The sequence below is a fragment of the Perna viridis genome, chromosome 8 (assembly GCF_037379345.1).
Source record: "Perna viridis isolate PV_CMFRI_1.1 ecotype Kerala chromosome 8, ASM3737934v1, whole genome shotgun sequence".
In the NCBI taxonomy this organism is placed as follows: Eukaryota; Metazoa; Mollusca; class Bivalvia; order Mytilida; family Mytilidae; genus Perna; species Perna viridis.
The window spans coordinates 28,666,835-28,691,070 of NC_142452.1; the positions used below are offsets into that span (position 1 = coordinate 28,666,835).

The 24,236-nt window shown below is 32.2% G+C and overlaps 1 protein-coding gene across 1 annotated transcript; it reads left to right on the top strand.

The window, feature by feature from the left end:
- Window positions 1-587: 587 nt before the first annotated feature.
- Window positions 588-23,469, top strand: LOC148610098 (heat shock 70 kDa protein 12B-like). The gene is made up of 5 exons (XM_088542183.1): window positions 588-680; window positions 8,788-9,102; window positions 9,721-9,939; window positions 11,478-11,631; window positions 20,156-23,469. The coding sequence occupies exons 2-5, from the start codon at window positions 8,800-8,802 to the stop codon at window positions 21,208-21,210; spliced, it is 1,731 nt and encodes a 576-aa protein (XP_088398309.1). The 5' UTR covers window positions 588-680; window positions 8,788-8,799; the 3' UTR covers window positions 21,211-23,469.
- Window positions 23,470-24,236: the final 767 nt, after the last annotated feature.

The window sequence follows — 24,236 nt, forward strand, 5'->3', positions numbered from 1 at the left end:
ATCTTTAACAATGGGTAATCCTATCTATTATGTCTTCATGTTTTGAATTTTACAAACCCCCTAAGCCGTTCTGTCGCAATTGCTCTACAATACGCTAGCAGAAAAACATGTTTGTGCACTGTACATATTTATTGGGAGGTGAAAACAAAAACGGTTACGGACTAACCAAATATTGTTTAGTTTGCATGAGAATTCATAACCGGTTAATAGGGGATTCTTGCTAAACCTTTCTTACATTTTAAGCCATATGAAACATTCTTGAATTGTACCGAAATTTACTGAATATTAATAATTTTGTTTCACCAGGAAATTTGAATTGAGGACTGCGCTGTAATATTTTATTTAAATCTAATAACGTTTTAAAAATCGGAAATTCCGAGAAGTATTATTTGTATTTACATGATTTACACCTTGTAAAAGTACATATATACAATTTTAACGCTTAAAAACTGTTTGAGATTATACATTTACTAGTTTACAGTATACATAGTTCAATTTAAATAATGTAAAATGAGTTGTAAGTCATTTGTAAAAAAATATACGACAAACACATATTTCCATAAGGCCAAACAGTCATGCGCTATAACATATTACTTCCTAGTTTGTTTACCTCATCTGATATGAAAACGAAACAAGACTGATAAGTACGGTGAAATTTGAAGAATCATTTTAAAAAAAAGGTACTTTCTATATTTATTTAATTTGGAAGAATTATAACAAAGAAATGTGGCCCTTTAAAATGCATTCTAATGTATTTGACTACCACTTTAAAAAATCTTGTTTCGGTTATGTTATGTCGCAGACTCTATTCTTCCTATCAGTGTATAATATAATCGCTGCCTTTGAAAGTGTCATAGGAAATGATTCATACCAAATATGCTTAAGTAAAGTAACATTGTACCTAACGTATTCAGTTATTTTTAGGAAAGCAATGTCAAGTTGCAAACATATTTTTTCTGTAAAATGTAAAAATCAAAATTATTTAATAGCTATTTTGTTATCTATCATTTCCATTTAATTCACTTAGTATCATTTCAAAAAGTCATATAAGTATAAAGGATTTAAAAAAAACCACTTTGGTTCAATACACAACTTTAAATAACGATCAATGAATTTAATGAATATGCAATCAGCTAACTTGATTTTTAAAATCCAAAACAGAGTTTTCCTCAAGTACGTAATTTAAATTCAATATAAGTTGAAGGAAAGATTATTGTATCATTCAATTTAAACATCATTATTTCTAGACAACGACCAGGTTATTCATTAAATTTAAAGACGGGGGTTTGATCGAGCGAGTTATCACTATTCAAAGTTTTTAGAGGTTTCGAACCTTTTGTTCGTTAGGAATAAGGCTTTTGGAAACATAAGCAATCTTTATCTTTTGTGATATGGTTCGAAGATGCGTTTTATTGTGTAAATGGTTATCATGAGAGCTAAAATTCTATTAAGAGGTATTGAAACAATCGACGAATCGTGATATCGTACATTTATTTTTTTTTGTTTTTGGACAATATAACACTAACTAAAGTAAAATAAAAATGCAAAATAATATCAAGTATATAGAAAATAGGGAAATTCATCAATGTAAAATGGCTAATGCTCAGTCAAAACATTAAATTTGTTGATAATAGTAGATATGGGCCTTTCTACTACAACAACAATCTCAAGATAAGATAAATAGATATAAGTTTTAGCCCTTCACTTAATTTTCATTATTTTTATTAACACACAAAATCAGGGACGTATTTAAAGCTAAAAAACCGAATTAAGACTTGCTAAAAAGATCTAGTTGCATGAAAAAGATTAAAGTGTTAAAGTATAAGTAGTAACGCAAATACTCAACATCACTATAAAAAACAAAACAATTTGAAAGATCAAAATTTATTTAAAAATACGAGACCATCTCTGTTAATTGAATAGTTGTAAAACGCAAAAAAATATAAAAGGTACATACGTTAAAAGGATAGACCAGTGTGAACTAATAACCTATACTAAAACGTTAAAAATAGTATTAATTATGGGTATTGGCAGGTAGTCTACTTTATATGCTGCCATATGGAATTTACACTCCCCGTATGTTTAAGTGCACAATCTTGGTTGTGCGATCGTTATAGCACTCTCCGATCAAAGCCTGCGATTTGATTGCTACCGATTTACAAGCTCATATATTTACAAAGATGCACGACACCATTTATAGCTTTGAAAGTGTACATCAAAAGAGTGTATTGGAATCGGTTTTTCAGAGGGAGCCACTGCAAGAATTGTATTTCGTAGGGAGCCACTGTAAAGAATTGAGTGCTGGTGTTATATGCTCGCAATGATGTGTTCCGGTGACAAGGCCCCCAGCTGTATTTTGCACACACTAGAGTATACTAATTATTGTACTGCTGTTCCATATAGAAATGCATAGCCGTATTCCAAGAAACGACCAGTGGCACAACCAATGCTTCAGAGGCGTTCGTTGTCGGTCGACATTAATTTTAATTTGGAAATAGTAGAATCGTGATATTTCAATAACCTGCTTCCCCATGGACATTGTTTCACTAAATGCATGCCTAGTTTTTTTTTGTTTTGACGAAATAGTTAATCACATAACCATCGAATTTCAAAGGGCAGTCCGAAAACTCTTGTGGTTGTTGTTTTGAAACAAACACAGTTAGTTCGGTTTTATCTTGATTCATTTTCTCAGCATATTTGCTCGCATCCACAAACTTATATCTGACAACCATGCCTCGAAGTGTTAAGATACTACATTCCAACTGTTCAAAACTGGATGAAACTTACTGTTGTCTGTAGAGCAGTTGTATCTCATATCTCGCCGATCGGTTTCGAAAACATACATTGTAATTTCGGTTCCAGTACGCCTTGAGGTACGCCACATTTCAATTTTAAACTGTAAATGTAATTGCGTTTTATTCATACTTCCAAATTTGGTTTGAGAGAATGAAGACACTGTGAACTTGCCTTTTGATTTCTGGTACACCTGTATTTTGTGATATTGCACGCTTTGCGTTTTAATAATAAATGGTGTTACACTGCAGCGCGTTTGCCTCTACCATATAAAAAATTACCAAAATATTTGTTTCAATAATTAAAATGAAGAGTAACTTTGTGGATAAGTTTAAAAATTCTACAATGAAATGTAATAAAACATAATAGCAAAAATTATTGCAACAGTGCATACAACATAATATTTTATAAAATATTAAAAAGAAACATCGCATGTACTAAGCTCCTATAACTGTAAAAAAAATATTTGACTTTCTTTCACAGATAAAGATAAATTAATAATATCATGAAATCCCATAGAAACTGACAAATACTATACAATATTTAACCTTTGCAGATGCTTTTAAGATTGATCTTTAAAAAAAATCCAATGAAGAAAAAAAATAATAGAACGATGTATTTGGAAAGACCAGTTGATAAATTCTGAGTAGAGAAAGACGACAACGGACTTTAACTTTCAACAATTAACAATTAACGACATGAGAAAATCGAGGCATTTCTGATTTTGCATGAAAATTTGATTTGAGATTTGAGTTATAAAAACTTCCTACAGGACATGTTCATCTTTCTGGAGCACCTAATATAACTCCCTGTCTTTGTGGAAATCATTTTGTTAGTGTTGTAGTTCTATATGTGGAGTCTTCTTTTCCATACTTTCATTGTATATGGAATTTTTTTTCTGTTCACTTAATACTTTAGAAGACAATTTTTGTTTCCGGTTTCCTGTTTCATATCAAAGATTTATGTGTATCTGAATTGTTCCATTACTGACGCTTCGAAACCTTTGCTGATATCTTGAAAAAATATACTAACGTATATTGGCAATTAAATATTTACATGTTACATTCTTATAGAGAAAATCGGACAACGGACATAGCTTAACTCGACATTACTTGACCGTACCATTGTTTCCTTTTGTCGAACAGTAGTTTCAATTAATTTGATTTATCTTGCTTTACCCACAAATAAAATTGTCATTTTAGTATGCCAGTTTGGTTAAAATGATTCCCCCTTTTCTAAGCTTGAATACTTGCCCTATGCAAATGACTACTGATTAGTATATACTGTTAAAACTTTTAAAAATAATGTTGATTTATAGACTTAAATACCAATAAAAATGGTCATTTTGAATTTATCATATAAAGTTCACACCTAGTGAATAAAGTATCAAATTTCATAAACAATACATTTCAATAAGCTTTCTAAGTACAATTCGACAAACCCTTCCCATTCCTATCAACAGCAAATTGAAGATGTTGCATTTATCAAATGCGAAATTTACTTTGCACTGAAATCAAGACTAAATTCTTTAAAGCCAAGTTTATCTGTACTGTTGTAAAGAAGATGTAATTCAAAGTCCTTTTGTGTTGAATCAATTTATATTTTTGTTTGAATTTTTACGTCTCAAATAATCGGCAAAATGCAAAACATGAGATATCTTAATATAAAAGGAAAGAATCGGAAACAACTTCAAACGTATAAAAACAAGCTTGTTGTAAATTGGTGAAAATAAATTATGTACAACGCCTAAATGAGTGAACATAAAAATACCCGACATACTAGCTGCAATATAATATTGGGCTACAAACTTCTTATTGGATTTTCGTCTCAATGTCTATTTGTGATTGTCTGTCAAATCATTCAAATTTGACCCACAATCGTAGACAATGGCGGATCCAGAGAATCATCCGTGGGGAGGCTAAGGGCACCAAAAACCCTTGGTAAACACATTTTAATACATTCGTTCACACAATAGATATGCTATCTTCATCTAAATTTTCAATTGATAAGTGGGGCCCAGGTCCTCTTGGATCCGCCTATGCTTACAATCAAGGCTACACTTATGTTAATGTACATTTTATCTAGCTTTAACTTATTCTCAGTTGACAAGTATAGCTCACTTGCACAATCTGTCGCATAGACACTTTATTTAGTATAGTACAAATAACACCAGACATTTTTCAAAATTACTATGACACCGTGTGAGCAAATTTCATCTTTCATGTGTTATCTCTTTCGATTCGATGTCCTAATTATACTTTTCAGATTAAGATCAGTACACAAGTTGTTTACTATTAACTTAGTAGTCAGTTTTTTGTTCGTTTGAATCGGCGTTTTTTTCCGTTATAAGAATGCTTTCTGTGGCCATAAATAATAGAACGTACCAATTTTTAATGCAAGGGAAGACTCCATTTTCTTTCTTATCACCAGAACAGAAAGTAGAATGGAGTGTTGTTAGATCCTATATGCAGGTATAAAATGGGACAATTGATAGTTCTAATTTTAATTAGATCGTTATACAATGATCACGCAGTCACTTCCACAAACATGTCCAATTTTGTCGCAAGAAATGTTCGTTTTATGGATTTGTTGGAGCTTAGGGCAGACGATAGTTCTTTGACACCTTCACCAAATATGATAATTTTCGAGAATGTTCAGCTGGAATTAGGGATCCGAGTAAAATCCGCTGTCTAGCATGTACAAATACTAGTACGTACAATGTACAGTGGGTGTAGTCTTTGAATATTCTTACTTGTGTAGTTTGGAGATGGGTTTAAAAAGGAATGTTTGACAGGAAGGTGGAAACTGGCTAGTTAGAAAGTATCGGAAGCGTTACTATACAATTTAAACAAATAACAAGACAACAAAGAACAATGGGTAATCAAGCAGTATATTGGATAGTCTTAAAGGGTAGTGGCAATCTAATAGCAAAGCGTGATGTGCCGACAAAACGGGGCTGTTAAAAGATGAAGAGGATACTTTTAATATAGTCATATTTTGATTGGATTATAACCTATAAGATCATTATTTAAGCAGCTGTTTATTCATAAAGAAGTTATTCTTGAGGTTAAACAGTCAGACGTCATGTGACCGTTTCTTTCAAAAAAGTTTTTTACATTGACAAGAAAATGACAATAATATTGACATATAAAGAACCTTCATGTTACGACCAACTTAATGCAAAACAAGTACTATCTTAAAAAAAAATTGCCGACGCATTTAATTTTTTTTTTGCTTATAATTGTTTACATTTCATACTGAAAATAACACATGGCACGCACTTTTCGACACAATATCTTCGAACGCCCCTAAGTTATTAGTATTTGGCCAATCGGGAAACAGAATTGCGATCAGGTATCTTGCGTTTCCATGGAAGAGCGTCTTTAAGGTCAAAGGGTAAAAACCGCAACTTTACTGACTGCGTCGGAAAAAAGTTTTAGTCAAATCAACCTGTCCTATATGGTAAACAACAACAAAAAAAAAACAAAGATCTTCCCATAATATTGTAGTAAAGTAACAAGTTACAATGACCCCATGTGTGCTATATGGGGAACCACAACAAACACTTTAAATAATAGCAACTATAGACGAAGCAGGGAAAGAGATTCAGATTTGCCCACACCGTAATTGATAACTTTTAGATTTGTTAAAAGCTTAACTAATGCAGTTTCTGTTTAATAAGTGTAACCAAAGTAAGTACTTGCACTATAATTGAAGTACGTATGTCTGATTGTTGCACGAAAAATGCAAAATATCAAGCTTTTGTTAAAAAAGTTATGATATTTAACATAAATTCTACACAGACATCTATTCTTTTATGAAGATTTGTCTGTTAATCGAAAATTTTCCCATACACTTCGCCACCAATTTTAGTGATAAAGCTAACTATACCTGTAGGGGATAAACTTCCCATTTATGGGGTATGGGACGATGGAGCATAGGGTTGGGGCAATAGGGAATCGGGGATGGGGCATGGGGTATTGGGGATGGGGCAATGGGGAATGTGGCATTGGGGAATAGGGCATTGGGAATAGCGTATATGAATAGGGCAATGGGGGATGGGGCGAGGAAATAATTTTGATAGGTCAATCAAAAAAAAATGTTCTGCCTTTTTCCGCAAGCAAAGTACCTATCATAATTCTATGACAGCAATTTAAAGAGTTTAGTTTTAGAGTAATTTTAAATGATTACATGTGTCTCAGTTCATTATTTATTGACATATTTTAAATATTTACCGGAAGTACATTTGTACAAGATTTAATATTTTGTCCTTATACATTGAAAATAATCACGCTCCTACGATTTCTCAACATACGTCATTTTGAAAATTTGGACTGAAATAATTTTGTGTCGGTAACACTCGAATGATTTTAACATAGACAAATTAAACATATTTAGCAATAATAACAAGACCATTAAAATAATATAAAATGTTGATTTCCTTTCAAATGGCAGAGATATGACATTTGTCGCAACCTCTAAAAGGATAATAATATTGCCATTTTTGATATTTTAAACTTCAATTTAGATAATTATTGAAATTAAAATTGTTCGCACCCTTACAATCTTTAGAAATATGTCATTTTTGAGAAATTGAACTGAAATCAATGTGTCCCAGCCAAACATATGATGCTTATTTTGTCAATTTTAACATTTTAAACAATAATATAAGACCGACTATTAAGGTAATTTCAAGTGTTTGCACTCATTTAATTTGCAAAAATATTTCATTCCATGAAGCTGGTTTGAAATAAATGTAATACAACCATCAACAAAAAACTTGTCGGACATTTTTAACATTTTTGAAAATAATTTTAGACTAATAGGTATACTAAAATCGTTCGCACACATACACTTTGCAAAAATATGTCAAAAATATGTTTTGAAGATTTGTGACTGAAATATGAGTGTCTCAACCACCAACCAGGAAACTTAAATTGCCATTTTGAAGATATTAAACAATAATTCTGGACCATTATTGACATGAAAATTGTTCGTACCCTTACAATCTGCAGAAGTGTGTCATTTTTGAGAAATTAGACTGAAATTAGTGTGTCACAGTCACACATAGGATGCTAAATTTGAAACAATAGTATTAGTTAATCATTGAAATTAAATTTGTTTGGACCCATATAATTTACAGAAATATGTTATTTTGTGGAACTGGGACTGAATATGTATGCATTTGGAAAAGTGTTTTTCTGTTTTGAATTTGAAATAAAACAAAAATATCAATTTTTAAGAATCATTTTAGAAATTTAATCCATTCACAATTTATACATATATCTATAGTTTTAAGAATATTTTGCATGATTATTTCTCATGCATCTTTGAGTGACGATAATTCATGTACTAAACAATGCAAATATCGCGTGATTTCGATAATTCTCGAACTCGGCGGCGATATTCAAAAATCAATATTGATTGCACAAAACTTTCTGCCTCATAATGCATTTTATGTGTTTGATAAAACATTTACTTTACTTTTTCTTTTCGGCATGGATAATAGGCTTTGGGCGATAGGAAATAAGTCGATGCAATGGGGAATGGAGCAATAGGGAATTTGGCTATTGGGAATGGGGTATGGGGCAATGGGGGATGGGACAATGAGCGATAGCCTGGGGATATGGGGCATGGGGTATGGGGCAATGGGGAATGGGGTGGGGCAATGATGTGTGGGGCAAGTGGGAAGTTTATCCCATACAGGGACTGTACCAGGGGAGATAATTCATCCTGGTCAAATATTGAATGTATTCCATGAACAAAGGGAGACAAAACGAAATTTAAGAAATGATTTTTTGACCATAAGAATACAATTGTTATGACAAGTAATGTCGAATAATGTCATGCTATGTTCGTTGTCCGATTTTCACTATTAAGAATCTATTGATTTATTTTTAAATAATTCTGGATTTAACAAGTATTCATATAAAACAGCTGATTTTTCTAATCTCTACTTGTCCCGTTTGACCAAATTCATTCTGTCTGTTTTAGATTACCACCACAATGTCAGATTACCTTCTAGTAGCGGCCATTGATTTTGGAACTACCTATTCAGGATATGCTTTTTCTACATTATCTGATTTCAAGCTTGATCCACTAAAGATTCATGCCAACCAAGCATGGAATGCTGGAGGGCGCCAGCTGTTGTCTCTTAAAACGCCAACGTGTTTATTACTAGATGAAGAAAAGCGGTTGGTGTCTTTCGGATATGAGGCTGAAAACGATTACGCTGAATTGGTGCTAGACGAAAAACACCACGATCACTACTACTTCAGTCGCTTTAAAATGAAACTTTACAAAGCAAAGGTATCGTTTACACTGTCTAATAAAGCCTCCCACTTTAATAGCCCATTTGGCATAATTTATACACTTGACAGCCTGTAATTTAACAATCAAAAATCCATGAAATCAGTTATATATTGTATAAGTATATTGGATCGTCTATAACATTATATTTTTTTTACTTATTACTCATGAACTCATGAGAAACAAAAAAACAAAAACAAAAACAGAAACAGAAGACTTTTATAATAGGTTGTCTAGGACTAGTGTTGGTGTATCTGTCACATCATACGGAGTAAACAAATTATACCCCCCCCCCCCCAAAAAAAAAGAAGAATACTTCAGTGCGATATATTCATGTTTAGCACTTCAAAAAAATTGCACGTATAAAATTCAGTCGAATGTCTAACCGATATTGAATGTTGGTAGATACAAATAATTCTTGTAGACGAATCGATTATAATACTCCATTTCATCATAAAACGATTACAATGATGACAAAAAAAAATCCACTAATGACCGAATGTGACCATTTGTATTTTTTAACAATTGAAGATTTATGGTGCGTAATAAAATATGGAGATTTTTAAATACACCAAGAAATATGATGACATGATGAAATTAAAATTAACTTTATTCAAGGAATCAATGGAAAGTATGTGCATTGAGGATATAAGCGGGAAAAGCATGTCAGCGATGGATGTATTTTCAAAAGCAATCAAAGCCCTCAAAGATCACTTGTTAACTTCGTTGACCTCTGTGGGTACTATGGTTAAGTCTGAAGAAATAAAATGGGTTTTGACTGTTCCTGCTATTTGGCCAGACAAAGCTAAACAGTTCATGAGGACCAGTGCAATACAGGTATCTATTTTATTTAAAATGATCTGTGAGAAAAAAAGTAAAAAATAAAAAATAAAAAAGACAACAAAAATGAAAAAAACGTACACGATAATAATAACGATAAAAAAAAACTAACAAATAAAATGTACAAACAGATACAAATACCAAACAAAAAATTATAAAACAAATTCACCACAACTACCGCTAATAATATATGAAGAAAAAAAATAAGTTACTGCAGATAAGTATCACATTTTAATTATTAATGTACGCATACGTCAACGTTGAACTTAACTATCAAAACAGCTTCCTATCAACATATTAACGTTAATTGAATTTAAGTTCACTGAATCGACTTGACTTTTTAGTTATTAATATTATTGCATCGGTAAATAATATACATTTAAATGAAGATATTTTTTTAACTTTTTCATATTTTTAAAGAGGTTGTTCGATGAATATATTTGAAAAAATATCTTTGCTCTACATAATCAATCATCTGAATACATTCGTGAGACGAAAGTTTGGCTGGGATGAAACTATGTTCATTCGATATTTCTCACTTACGTGGATCTTTAACACATCCTGGGGCATAGACCGACAACGTGTTGCCTCAATATATTTCTGCCCTGTGTCGTTCATTCTAACTCATCCCACCTCTTCCCCATTTTTTTCATGTCTGCCTCTTAATCTCTACTCCATGGGTTGCAAGGTCTACCTTTATTCCATTTTCCTTTGGAGTTCAAAATTAGGGCATGCTGCGTAATAGCTGTTGGTGGTTTTCTTATAGTGTGGCATATCACCTCCAACGTTTCTGTGAAATGTGTCGTTCTACGGGTAATTTTTTTTCCCACAGTTCCTTTTTGCTGATGGCATTTTGGCGAAAGACTTGTATGATACGTTTTAAAGCGTAATCAAGGGAACCAAGGTTATAGTGGTAATCAAAAGAATGTAGTCCAGGGACAAAGACCAGACATGGAAAACAGACATACACAACAAAGAACATAAAGTAACTAAAATCATACATACAAAGTAACAAAAACAAATGAGCAACTCGGACTCCATCAAAAACTGGGAGCATGGACCAGGTGCACCGGAAGGGTAGTTTATGAAAGTATATGCCTTTTCACAGTTGCCATTTAGTCTTCTACGCCCATATTATCAAAATATATCAATACTATGAATATCTTCTATTTTTTTGTTTACTAAAATTTGAAAATGAGTGTTATTTACTACGTTTATTATTTATTTATCAATTTTCTATGGTTGGACATAAATTACTTTTGCATTTTCAAGGTTCTTTGAAAGGGCACAGTTGAAAAAATAGCGATGTATTAAGATAAATCTGACTACTTTCCTTTTGACTTTCGCATTTCATATTGTATATTTTGTATTGTTAATCGGAAACAGAAACGAAAAATAGTAAAATATTTTACCCATGCTAAAAACAATAAATCAAACAAAAACAATAATCAAAAGAAGAATCGAGGTTTAACACAATTCTGTTTTACGGTAATGCCTTGCACATTATTTAACAGATTTATCAAACGTTATTTCAGGCTGGTATCGATGACGAGCAGCTATTAATTGCTTTAGAACCAGAAGCAGCTTCCATTTATTGTCAGTATGTTCCAACTGAGAAATTGAAAGGTTCTCCAGAGGCTTTTGTTATGACAGATACTGGACAACAGTACATGGTGATAGATCTAGGAGGTAACAAGAAAGTAAATGGAGCATTTAATGCTCGATTCATTGATAATGGTTTTACGTTAGGTTTAAACAAATTTTGAACTCGGCCGATATGCTCAGCCGGATTGTTATTATGGTAGCTCAAAAATGCGGTAACCCACAGGCAGGCATGCCATCATATTTTGACAAGTTATTATAACCCCGAGCTCACGAGGAGGTATTTTTTCTCTAAAAACTGCATGCTTGTAGGAGAATCAGTGACTACCAATTTTCTAGAATTTTGTGAAACTCGGCCTCTGATAGAATACACGACCTCCTGAACTTTACTTCTCAACTGATGTTGAGACAACTAATCATTATTTATCTATATTTCTTAAAATTCATGTGTCATCTCTAATCAGTTTATTTATTGATACATTGTAACGCTGCTAAAATGGAGTTTTCAATCGTTATAGTAATATTGAACAGTGATTTATTATTTATTTATTAGTTATTATAGTGAGGACGTTTATTCAAATTTTAAATTAGCAAATAAAATTATAACTTTCATAAACATTTACATTTTTTTCTATTTGAATTAAACAAACATGAAAATTTTATTACTAAGCCTTCACTTTATTTAGTCAGGAATAGTCAATACGAAGATTATTTTAATTACACTAAATATTGTCTGTTTAACTGGGATTCAAGCAAAAAGGAAAAACAAAAACATTCACATTACTGATTCTATCTATTTTGACTTATCTATCAAGAGCTAGAACCGAAAGTCTCAGATTTTGTTTAACTGAACACTTTATTGGAAAATAACTGCACAGTTATATGACTGATTAAGATACTCTTTCTATTTATATTTTTTTGCGTCAGTAAAAAGGTAACATATGACAAATGGGCTATGTTGACCATGATGGTACATTATCTTATACATTTACATGAAAATACTTTTTATTACTGTACAATTTACCCGAGTTGCAGAGATATGTATACAAAAAAAAAAAAATCCGCCTGTTTGCCAAAAATAAGTATTGCGTTGTCATGGAGACCAGAGTAAAAAGTAGGCAATAAGGTCATTTCTAAGTATTCTCCTTTGAAACATTTTACTTCCATCCAGGTAAGACAATTTTTTAATAGTATCAAAAGAAAGCCAAATACTTCTCTCTAGTAAGAGGGTACATACAAGATGCTAACCTATTTACAATATGGAATGAGTTTCAAGATCAACTCATTTCGAAAATCGACTAGTGGAGACCAAACACTTTGATTTATTTGGCTAAAAGTATACAAAAATGTAAGATTATTTTACATTGAGATCCAACAAAAAATGTTTGAATGTCTGAAAATGCCTGATTTCCGCCAAAAAGCATTTGTGACCACAAACACCTGAATAAAAAGCAATGTTCAGATATTCTAAATTTTGCAGTATAAAGGTTAAGTTTCTTAATGTACCAATGGTGTTTATTTTTTTCTAAAATCTGGTTATAAATTTGAAAATTTATAATAAATTTATATATCATGACATAACATGTCTTTCATCAGTCGGTTTTGATAAATTATTAACGATGAAATTATGTTTCCGACATAATATAATCCAACTCCTTTACTATAGTTTTTTTTTTTAGCATATTTCTTTATTGCTTTCAACATACATTTTAAAAATTTACTATAAGGTACTTGATGTTGTTTTGATTTCTTCATCAAATAGCAGGCCTGGGTCAATTACATGCAAAAGTAATTAATAACAATCCAATCACTTGCCAAATTCTTCAAATATTGGTTTCCACAGACTCTTTAAACCAGTTTGTGTGAAAAGCCAAGACTAAGAAAAACGATCATTTCTTCCACTACCGTTTGTCAACAAAGATATAGATGCAATGAATTTGGCTAACATCATCCATCACAAAAATGTTACTAACAAAATTTCCCCATATTTCAAAGACAAATCCATACCAATTATGTCATATTCCTAAACTTCACCCATTGCATCCAAAATTTTAAAGTATAAAAGGCTATTGCAGAACTTCGAGATTGAGGACTTCAAGTCTAAACCACCTGACTGTTTTTGCAAAAACTCTCCATTCAAATATGTCCTTCCGGTCACGTCGTTACGGGAGATTAAACCATCATCGAAAACGAATCTCTGTGTAATATCCTTTCTAAAGATCCAAAGTACCGTGAACCACGCTCCATAAATTGGAAGTATAACTTTAAAGTTCTTATGGGTGCCGTGGAGGACTACGCATGACAATGGATAAAACGAGAACAGGAAGACATCAATTCTCTGTCAGAGTGATTAAATGCCGTGAGGTCTTTAATTTTGAAACGAATGAAAGTTTTAAGTAGGTCAATGAGTGCCAATGCTACAACATATTTGTCCAGTGTGGTGGACGCGTTTTTCAACAAACGGTCGGCATTCCAGAAGAAACAAATTGTGCTCCCCTACTTGCTGACCTATTCCTTCAATCTAATGAGGCTGAAGAATATTGTTTATCTAGATCTATTAGTCTCTGCTATATAGATGTGTAACGGGAGAGCATGATTTGACTCCCCAAATTATAATCCGCCACCGAAGATCAAACCATAGACCGCTAGGTGACAAGCCAGCGACAAACCGATTCGGCTAAAGAACTAATCCTTTAGCCGAATCAATTAACTGGTTATTTTAATATCACTACCTACTACAACGCAGGGAGGCCGTCCCGTCACAGATGACGTATTATCTTCAAACAATCCTAATTTCGGGGATTTGATACATCGCATAAACCCCAGAGAACTTGAGATAAAGGATACTATAGTCACTGTGAGGTCAGCCTCATATCTTGACCTACACTTAGAAATCGATGGTAATGGAAAACTATTGACCAAACTTTACGGCAAACGTGATAACTTTTCATTCAGAATTATCAACTTTCCTTTCATCCCTTTAGCACCTGCGTATGGAGTGTTCATATAATAACTCATGTGTTATGCCAGAGCTTGCTGAAATTCGCGCTAGAATTCTAACAAATAGGCTTCTGGAACAGAGTTATGTTGCTACAAGATTGAAGTCATCACTATAGACGTTTTATGGTAGTCATTGTGAACTCGTGGATTGCTACGGTGTATCCATCTGCGCCATAAAAACTGATTTGTTCAACGTGTCATTGTTTTCCTTTCCTCTTTCGTCTACCCGTACTTGACTTTTTATGAGCAACAAGGCTGGTGTTTCTAGAAAAACAGAAGACGCTTACCCTACCGGTGCACCTGGTCCATGCTCCCAGTTTTTAGTTTTTTAGTTTTAGATTCCGAGGTGCTTACTTGCTTTTGTTACTTTGTATGTATAATTTTAGCTTTATGTGTTTTGTTGTGTATGCCTGTTTTCCTCTTCATAAATAACAATCACAATTACAGAAAATTAGTAAAGTAATTAGTTAAAAGACAATTACTTTGGTAGTGTAAATGATTACTTTTCAACTACTTATGCTGCATAATAAATAAGTAAAAAATGAAATAAACACTTATATAGAAATCGGATAGTTATAGACCAATTTCAAAATAAATTTTAAATGATGTCATTGTTACATTTGATCATCATATGGTCGTGATATGTCTTGTCAAGAAAGAGAACATCGGTATGGCCTGAACACCTTCCCTGCAATGGAAAAAGTATTTCAACAGTAGCAGAAGACACTGTGGTAGACATGTAACTCATTTTGAAAGAGTAATCAAGGAAACCAAGGTTATAGTGGTAATCAAAAGAATGTTATCAAGGGAAAAAGACCAGACATGGAAAACAGATATACACAACAAAGAACATAAAGTAACTAAAATAATACATACAAAATAACATAAGCAAATGAGCAACTCGGACTCCACTAAAAACTGGGAGCATGGACCAGGTGCACCGGTAGGGTAAGCGTCCTCTGCTTTTCTAGAAACACCCGCCGAGTTGCTCATAAAAAGTCCAGTCCATGGTAGACGAAAGAGGATAAGAAAATCTATGACACGTTATACAATTTATTTTTCATGGCGTAGATAGATATTCTGTAACGATCCACGAGTTTATGATGACGACCACAAAACTGTTGTAGTGATGACTTCAATCTTGTAGCAACATGACCCTGATCCAGAAGCAGACACTATTGAGTTTTTCCTCAGGCAACGTCAAAACTTTTTGAAGCATATACAACTGAGAGCTCCTTTTAGTAGATTTGAAGCCTGGAAGCGCTTTTAATTTTCAAGGATTTCTCAAGTATTTATTGAACGTCGTATATGACTATATTTGAAGCGTTTGCAATGACCTGATTCAAATGAGTATCACACTCCCTTAGACCATCTTTAACTAAGCTAAAGGGTATCCTCATCAGATTCACTAAGTATCACTTATTCGGAATCTTCATCAGAGTCGGACTCAAAACCAGGCAAAGCAAAATTTAAAGCTTTAATTATATTGGCAGCATTGTCGCTGACAATATTTGAAATCCCCCCCGCAAATTCATACATGCAATGACTTATGTTTTCACTAGAGTGTTTCCCTTAAATCTTATACATGCCAAAAAAAGAAAAAAAAAATAAAACGATTTAAAGTCCAGCCTAAGATAAAATGATCAGTTATGTCTTAAATAACCCTCATCTGCCTCATCTGACAAAAGATTAATAGTCAAATAAAGCGTCTTTGTTAACTGGAGCTGATTTTTCAATGTATCTTTATTTCAGTTGTCTTATCTCGAATAAGTTTTGTTGATGGATGTTTTCTGCTAGGCACTTGATATTTTGGGTTCGCCTTATCCATTAAATTTCAAAAGCATTTGCTTTCAACAATTGATAAAGAAAATAGATCACCAGCAGTAAATAGTGCGTGTGCATCTGTAAACTATGTTTGTCCCAAATCAACCTTGTTTTATTTCAATCATTTTGACTTAATCCTCTCTCATCTTGTTTTATGGAAATATGCATAACAAGTTCTCTATCTTTCCTCTGAAAATATTGTGAAAATAAATCTAGTGTTTTCTTTAAATCAATTTTCAGGAAAATTTCTAACTTTATTACAAGATTTAGTCCTTGACTTTTAATGATGTTAATTTTTCATTCAAAAATGTTTAAATATTCATGTTTACAAGATGTTAAGAAATAGCCAATAAAATGTCAATGAGTTTTTAATGATATATTTTCAAATAGCCAATCGTATATAGGACTCCATAATAAAGAAATTTCCAGTCAGATAAAAAAAACTTGTACTCAATAGCTTCATATGGGTGACAAAACTGTTTGTAACATTGTTTTCCACTTATTATGGAAGACCAGTGAAGACATTTTGCCTTGAAATTTCCAGATCTGGTAGATCAAAATTATCCAGAAAATTAGAATTCATGCTGACTTGAAATTGTCTGAATTCAAAATGAATCCCTACGGTGATTATATTTTTCTTTGATTCCATACATTATGTTAACTGTAATCATTCTATTAATATACACATATCAACTTGAAGCTTCTGATTTTTTTTTAGAAGGTAAGGTGTTGAATACAGCCTAATTAAGAATTGTTTTAACATATTTTCTCAACATTCATCAGATTTATCTGTCTTTGTAGTATCATTCAAGGATACGTTGTATATTTGAAAAGACCATTATTTGATCCCTTCATCAATTGCTTTGCTCAGAAAATTTTCAATAGAATCTTAGAAAAATGAGGTATTTGACAAAGTTGAAATGTTCATTTTCAGTGCTTTTCAATGCACTCAAAGTTCCTGCATAATGTTGAAAAACTTGCCTCTTTTCCTTGACTCTGATGGTGCAAATAGTCAAATTACACTATCGAAATGATGTTTTTTTTTATACCATGTCTCACCTACTGCTTGATTCTTACGACTAACATTTAAAGATTTGATGCACTTGTCTACATTTAAATCTAATGAATTTTGTTAAGCCAATATGATATACTAACAACTAAAAGTATTAAAGATCAAACTGATTACTTTGCATCACTAACATGACACTAAGTACCATCTTTTAAGGATCTCACACAATATAATTGCATGTAATTGAAAAGAAATTAGTAATTGCATGCCAATATATTGAAGGAAATGCATTACTTTCAATTAAATGTAATTAAAAAAAAAGCGGAATTAGGTTACTTAACAAATTGTATTTAATATAGCTTACTACAGTTTTAATTCCCCTAAGTCTGTTAAAATGGACATTTCGGATTTCATAAATTTTCAGAAAAGAAATCTCAAAGCAAGGTTTCGTCGTTGGTTCATATGTTTCAATGCAAATAATTGAGAAAACATGCTTCATTATCACCTGGTTCCAAGCAAAATCTTCTGCATTAGATATTGAAAATCTAGGGAGGTCTTAAACGCAAATGAGAATGGAGAATTTAAGTCAAAATATCATTAATATTTGTTTCGAATCTATCTGCCAAATACGAATAAAAAATCTCTATAAATGTTAATGAAGGTTCTAATAATCTACAAGTTTCCTTCTAGAATGACACAACCTTTCCACATAAAGCTCAAACCCTTTTCTTTTGACTTGAGTATTTCCATTTATTTATAATGTGACTTATTATTAAAGAAAATGAAGTCCATGGAATAAACTTGTCTCCTTCTTTTGAAACTCAATTGAGTTACTGGTAAAATGATCAATATACAATGTAATGTATAATCATAAATGACCTATATTGCACACATATGAAATATCTAATGCATTGATCATTCATCATCATCATCAGTTTACCTCTTTTTAGAGACCAGCACAACAATTTAAAACAAAACAATAAATTATCCTAAATTACATCAAAAATATCGAACAATGATCGCAAAAAGCTTCGTTTTATATTTATTTATCTACATAATGTATTGATTCAAAAATTATTTGTGGTCCAACCCCGAGCTTCGTGAATCGCATTAAATTAAGCTCACATTTTTTTTACAAAGCAGATTCTATATTAGAATATCTAGTCATCTTTGTAGAGACAAAACATTCAATCTATTAACAAGAAGTTCTGATAACCAATATTCCTCTGACTTCTAATATACATAAACAACTTTAGTATAGAATAGAAGAAGCAATTACCGTTCTTATACATTAAAAAAACATTAACATGATAATATGGATATTAAATCTTTTATTTTTCAATTATTTAAATGGTGTTAATCAAGATAACTTACAATAAGTTGATAATACAACGAATGCAAGTTCAGGAGATTAAAAGGGGAAGCCTAATAATCGTGAAAATATGTTAACTGTGTCAAAGAGTAATTAAAGGAACAAAGATACTGGTGGAAATTAAAACGTTTCCATGCGATTGTGAAAAAATATTGAAAATATGTGAAACAAAAAAAAAACCAAAAAAAAAAACGACAAAATAAAACAAAACAAAAACACACACACACACACACACACACACACACACACACACAAAAACCAAAAGATTAAAACAAAAAAAAAACAACTGAATGAGCCGTTTATCAAGACTAGCGTATAGCATGATAGAGCAATTCTGCTCTGTTTTATAACATGGTATATCTAGTTATCATAGTATTCATTACAGTATAAACTCAAAATATGCAGGCATTAAATTACATTTAACCATAACACAATAAAAGCCAATAGATCGATTCTGTTCATTCAAATGTAAAATAAAATTGCTTTAATCATGCAATAATATGTCCTTTATCATTTAGTTTGATCTTTGAACTCATTTATTTGTGTTTCAATGTAATTCTGTCTTGCAATCTTTATCCTTTCGACTTGTTGATTTAAGTGATAAAGGTTCATATATATATATATATACTTAATTAAAAGTGTGCAAAATACTCAGTTAAATGACACAAATTAATGCACAACAATCCATACAATATGTCAAAAGCTTACAAACTGAACGTTAATAAAGTATCTTACATTCATTGTATCTCTATTTTCTTCATTGAAAAACTCAGTTTTTATTGAAAATCGTCATTTACACGTCACGGCCTTCACTATTGTGAGCGCTCTGCACTTTGCAAACAGGCAGCATGTGTTTCAAATACATCACAAATGGACATTTTAAAGATCTACAAAAATTACTTTAGGGGGAGGAGGTTATGCTGACCCATGGTGTTTTAAACCAGTAAAAAAATGTTCCTTTTTACATAAAGGCTTAAACTCAAAATATAATAAATGATACGTACATTAAGACTAACTGTAGTTACTTGTAAACTAGAACGTCATAGTGGTTATTTACTATTGACAAATATTCAGCCTTAGTTAGGCAAATATCGGCATCATATCAACATCATCAATTGAGTTATGTTTTATTTTTCTTTTTTATGACCATTATAACCTGTGGCTTTGATTTACCATTGCTTTTTCCTCTGTAAGACGTTTATCTGTTATGAGCGTACATGTGGTAAATACATAAGATTTATATAAGTAATACAACTGTTTCTATTTGAATGAAGCATTAAACTTTTATTTCAAAATATGGTCATAAGATAATAAGATTCATTATACTAGTTTTTTTTTATTAAATTATATTTGATTCAGAATAATAAAACTCTATTTTAGACTTATATGTGTTTTATATAATTAAGGTGGCACAGTGGATATCACAGTTCATGAGAAACAAGCTGGTGGCCATCTCAAAGAGCTGTGTCGAGCAAGTGGCAATGATTGTGGCGGAACAACTGTAGATAACGCTTTCATCCAGATGATTATAAAAATTCTTGGAGCTCCACTAGTAAATATGTTAAAGAAAGAAGATCCTACCGCGTTTCTCGATTTGTTGCGAGAATTCGAAACAGTGAAAAGGAGAATATTGAAAACTTCCTCTGGAAAGGTGAACTTGACAATTCCATGCGCCACTATCAATTCACTTTGTGAAAAATACCAGAACGAAACATTGAAATCGATGATTGAGTCCTCTCCGTTTGCCGAAGACATATCACTTCGAGGTGATAAATTACGAATCGACGCAGACGTCATGAAGTCACTCTACAATAAAACCATAGATAGTATTATTGAGCTGATACACGAAACCTTGCAACACCCTGCAGCCAAGAAAGTAACGCTCCTCCTGCTTGTTGGTGGTTTTGCGGAATGTCCTCTTATCCAAGCTAGAATGATGAAAGAATTTAGCTCAATAAGAGTTGTTATTCCAGATGAAGCTGGACTTTCAGTTCTAAAAGGCGCCGTGTTATTCGGTCACAAACCAGATTATATAATATCTCGGGTCATGAGGTTTACCTATGGTACAGACGTAACAAAAGAATTCGATCCTGCTGAATATCCAGAATCAAGAAAGGTCATTATCAAAAAACGTCCATATTGCAATACCATTTTCGCTACCTTCATGGAAAGAGATAAAGCTGTACCTATTGGGACAAAAGTTCATAAAGTATATCAAACAATATGTCCCTATCAAGCAGACCTTGGTCTTAACATATTTGCTTCTGAAAATAAATCACCTAAATACATTGATGAAGATGGTTGTCAGTTGATAGGGAATGCAACCATTGAAATACCTTGTCCGACAGAAGAAATTCGTGATGTTAAAGTCGAATTCACCTTTGGAAACACTGAAATAACAATTGCAGCCAAAGAAACTCTTTCCGGGAACATTTGTGAGGCTAAGATCAAGCTTATATAGACGACATAAAAATATAATAACATAAGGCTAGGGTAAAGAATGAGGGTCCATAAGGCCTTGTTCTGCCTACTGAAATAATTGGTTAAAAATACTTCAATTCGGAAGAAAACTAAGTAATAATGTAATACGTATTGTAAATTTTCAATTTAATGCATTCAGTTTGTGATTTAAAGAGTAGCAATACAGAAATGAATGCACAAAAATCACCTGGAAGGCTATTCTGTCAAAAAATTAGCATTTTTTCACTATTCTTCCTCTTATTTTAGAGTGAGATCCAGCGTTAACCAAAAAAAAAAAAGATTGAAACTGAAAGTGTTCATTTATAAATTCTCTCTACAGGAAAAGGATTTTTGGTTAACGCTGGATCTCTTTGTGAATTTAACAAACAAACTTTAAAAAATCACGCTTAAAATCGCTTCAAAAATGACCAGGTCGTACTTTCTTGTACATGTATCATGTGACCTATCTTACTGTCACATGATTAAGCACCTAGCCATCCGTGTAATATACATTGAAATCCTAATTACACTGTAGCAAGTGGAGTAGATATATTTATTAAAGAGCTTTTATCTCACCTTTATACCAAAGAATGAAATAAAGTCTGAAATATATTTTGATCAGACGTCGATTTTGATATAGCCACTGCTATGAAGATAAATGCATGAACGTGAATGCACTTGTATAAATTGAACCGCCTTACTGTCTTTTACGTTGGATTTTTTTTCTATAGATTTAATATTGGAATCCAACAGTTTTCAATACTTTTTTTGCTGTAATATCCGTATAAATCCCATCGATCAAAGATTGTTCTACATTCTGATTTTACTTTTGCGTCAAACGTAGTACAAACATGAGAGGCTTTAAACAAGTTTGTATAAGCATTATTGTACTTAAACAGACAACACGCTGTCTAAAGATAACTTTGTTTGTAATAAATGCTGAAACACATTTTATTTCCTTAGGCGATCTGGCAAAGTTGGAAACACTGTTATAATATCAAGCGCGAATAAATCTTTTTACTCGCTCCTGTTTTTATTTTGAAAGTAGAAAAAATTAAAAGCCGTTTGCTTTGTTTGCCTGTGAAAAGATCCAGGCTCTGGGTATTTATCTATTGCAACGATTAAGCACAGTTCTTTATAAAAAGTTTTTTAAACACAGCTTTCTTTATCCGGGAAAAAATCTTTAATACATATACATTTACAAAGTGCACATATCAAACATGTCCTTACATGTAATCGATGTTGCAAATTTAATATATACAAAATGCTGGTAAATTGTACGCAACTTGGTGTGTATAAAATCATGTTGCTTAAGTTTCTAGTATATAAAGTAAATATTCCAACTTTTCTTTGTGTACACCTACACATACGCCAAAAAATCATGTAGACACTTAAAATACCCGTATTCATATCAAAAGTGTTACTTAAGGAAGTACTTTGATACACCGCTCAGGAGGAGCATGGATGTACATGTAATTTCTTCACGTTCATGTGTCAATATCTGTGCTAAATAGCCTACATGTAGTTGTAGTATTTAGGCCTTATATGATATTTGTGCCAAGTGGTCCTGCATGTCGTGCTAATTTTTGTCTGCTGTGCAGCTTTTTGTCGTCTTTTCGAATATTTAATGCAAATTTTATCGTCTCTATTTCATGTGAATGAAGTTGTCTTTTATCTTAGTCAGCTGCACCTGTGTTACGTTTGTATTCATTCCATGCCTCCAAAATTTGGTTATCCGCCTCTTGAAAATATTGAGAAAAAAAACAGGCGCGTCGAGGATTGTGGATTGGATGGGGTGCAACAATGCCTTAAACATGTAGGTTGTCAGGTAAAAAAAGCATGGTCTGACCGTGAACCATCTTATGTCTTGTGGTATAAATATCCATAAGCTTTCACGCATTTTAGCGGAGATAAGGTTCGCATTGATGCTAATCTTCGGAAAACTCTACAAAAGGAGACCCCCTGTTATTTTTATCCGAAATTGAAGTGCATTATTTCTGGGCTTCTTAACTTCCTAGTTTCATCCCAATTATTTTGACTGATGAATAGCGAAAATTTCGAAAGGATTTAAGCTCCCACCGGGAGACGGACAAGACCGTTGGAGATCACGGAATGTATAATGAAATATCGGGAGGCTCCAGCTGAAAACGTCCGACAGCGGGAGGTTTAGTACTTATATAGATGCATATATTTCTAACTTTCCAACATTAATTTAGCATTATTTGTAATCATAAGTTCTAATAAAAATGTTTCATTTTTATTCTTCTCATTTATGTATTTTAAAGCTTTGAAAATATTATAGAATTATAGAAATTGTTGATTTAACTAAAAGTGTTGATAAGTTTATCAAAAATGATTTGTGCATGTACGTGCTGCACTCGAAAAACTTTTAACACATTGTTCAGGGATCTGTCTGTCTGTCTGTCTGTCTGTCTGTCTGTCTGTAGTTAAACAAATGAAAGATTAGTGACTTTTAACTGGTTATGATAATATATATTTACTCATGCGGTGTTATCATTTAGTTGAGGAGGAAAGGTAGCACATAATTTGTATGTTTGCCTCATCTCTTTTGATTCTGTTTTCAGTGGAACATATTCTGAGACTCGATAATTTGATTTTAATTACATCGAGCACTGAAGATAAATTAATATATATGCCTCCTTAATTTGAAGCTTCAAAGCTCAATTCATGCGCAGACAAAAAAAAACGCAACATTTGTCTGGCTAATTCAAACTGCAAAACTATAAAATATTAACATTACCTGTATGATATGGTAAAATATTATGTTTAATTGATAAAAAAAAAACCACACATACAGATCAACACTAAACAGATGAGAAAAATAAATACATCATACTTGTATCACCAGGTTTTCCCCTTCATCTTGTTACAATATATGTCTAACAGATTACGTAAAACATAACACTAAGGTGTAATTGTTTTTTTTTTACTTTATTCAACATATACTGATTGAATATGCATACAACTTTGTTTATTTCTTCTATAAACAGAAATATTTTTTCTTAT

Coding starts and splice junctions, on each gene's coding strand:
- LOC148610098 (XM_088542183.1), top strand. CDS start 8,800: ATGTCAGATTACCTTCTAGTAGCGGCCATTGATTTTGGAACTACCTAT. Junction 9,103..9,720: donor TGAAACTTTACAAAGCAAAG/GTATCGTTTACA, acceptor ACTTTATTCAAG/GAATCAATGGAAAGTATGTG. Junction 9,940..11,477: donor TGAGGACCAGTGCAATACAG/GTATCTATTTTA, acceptor ACGTTATTTCAG/GCTGGTATCGATGACGAGCA.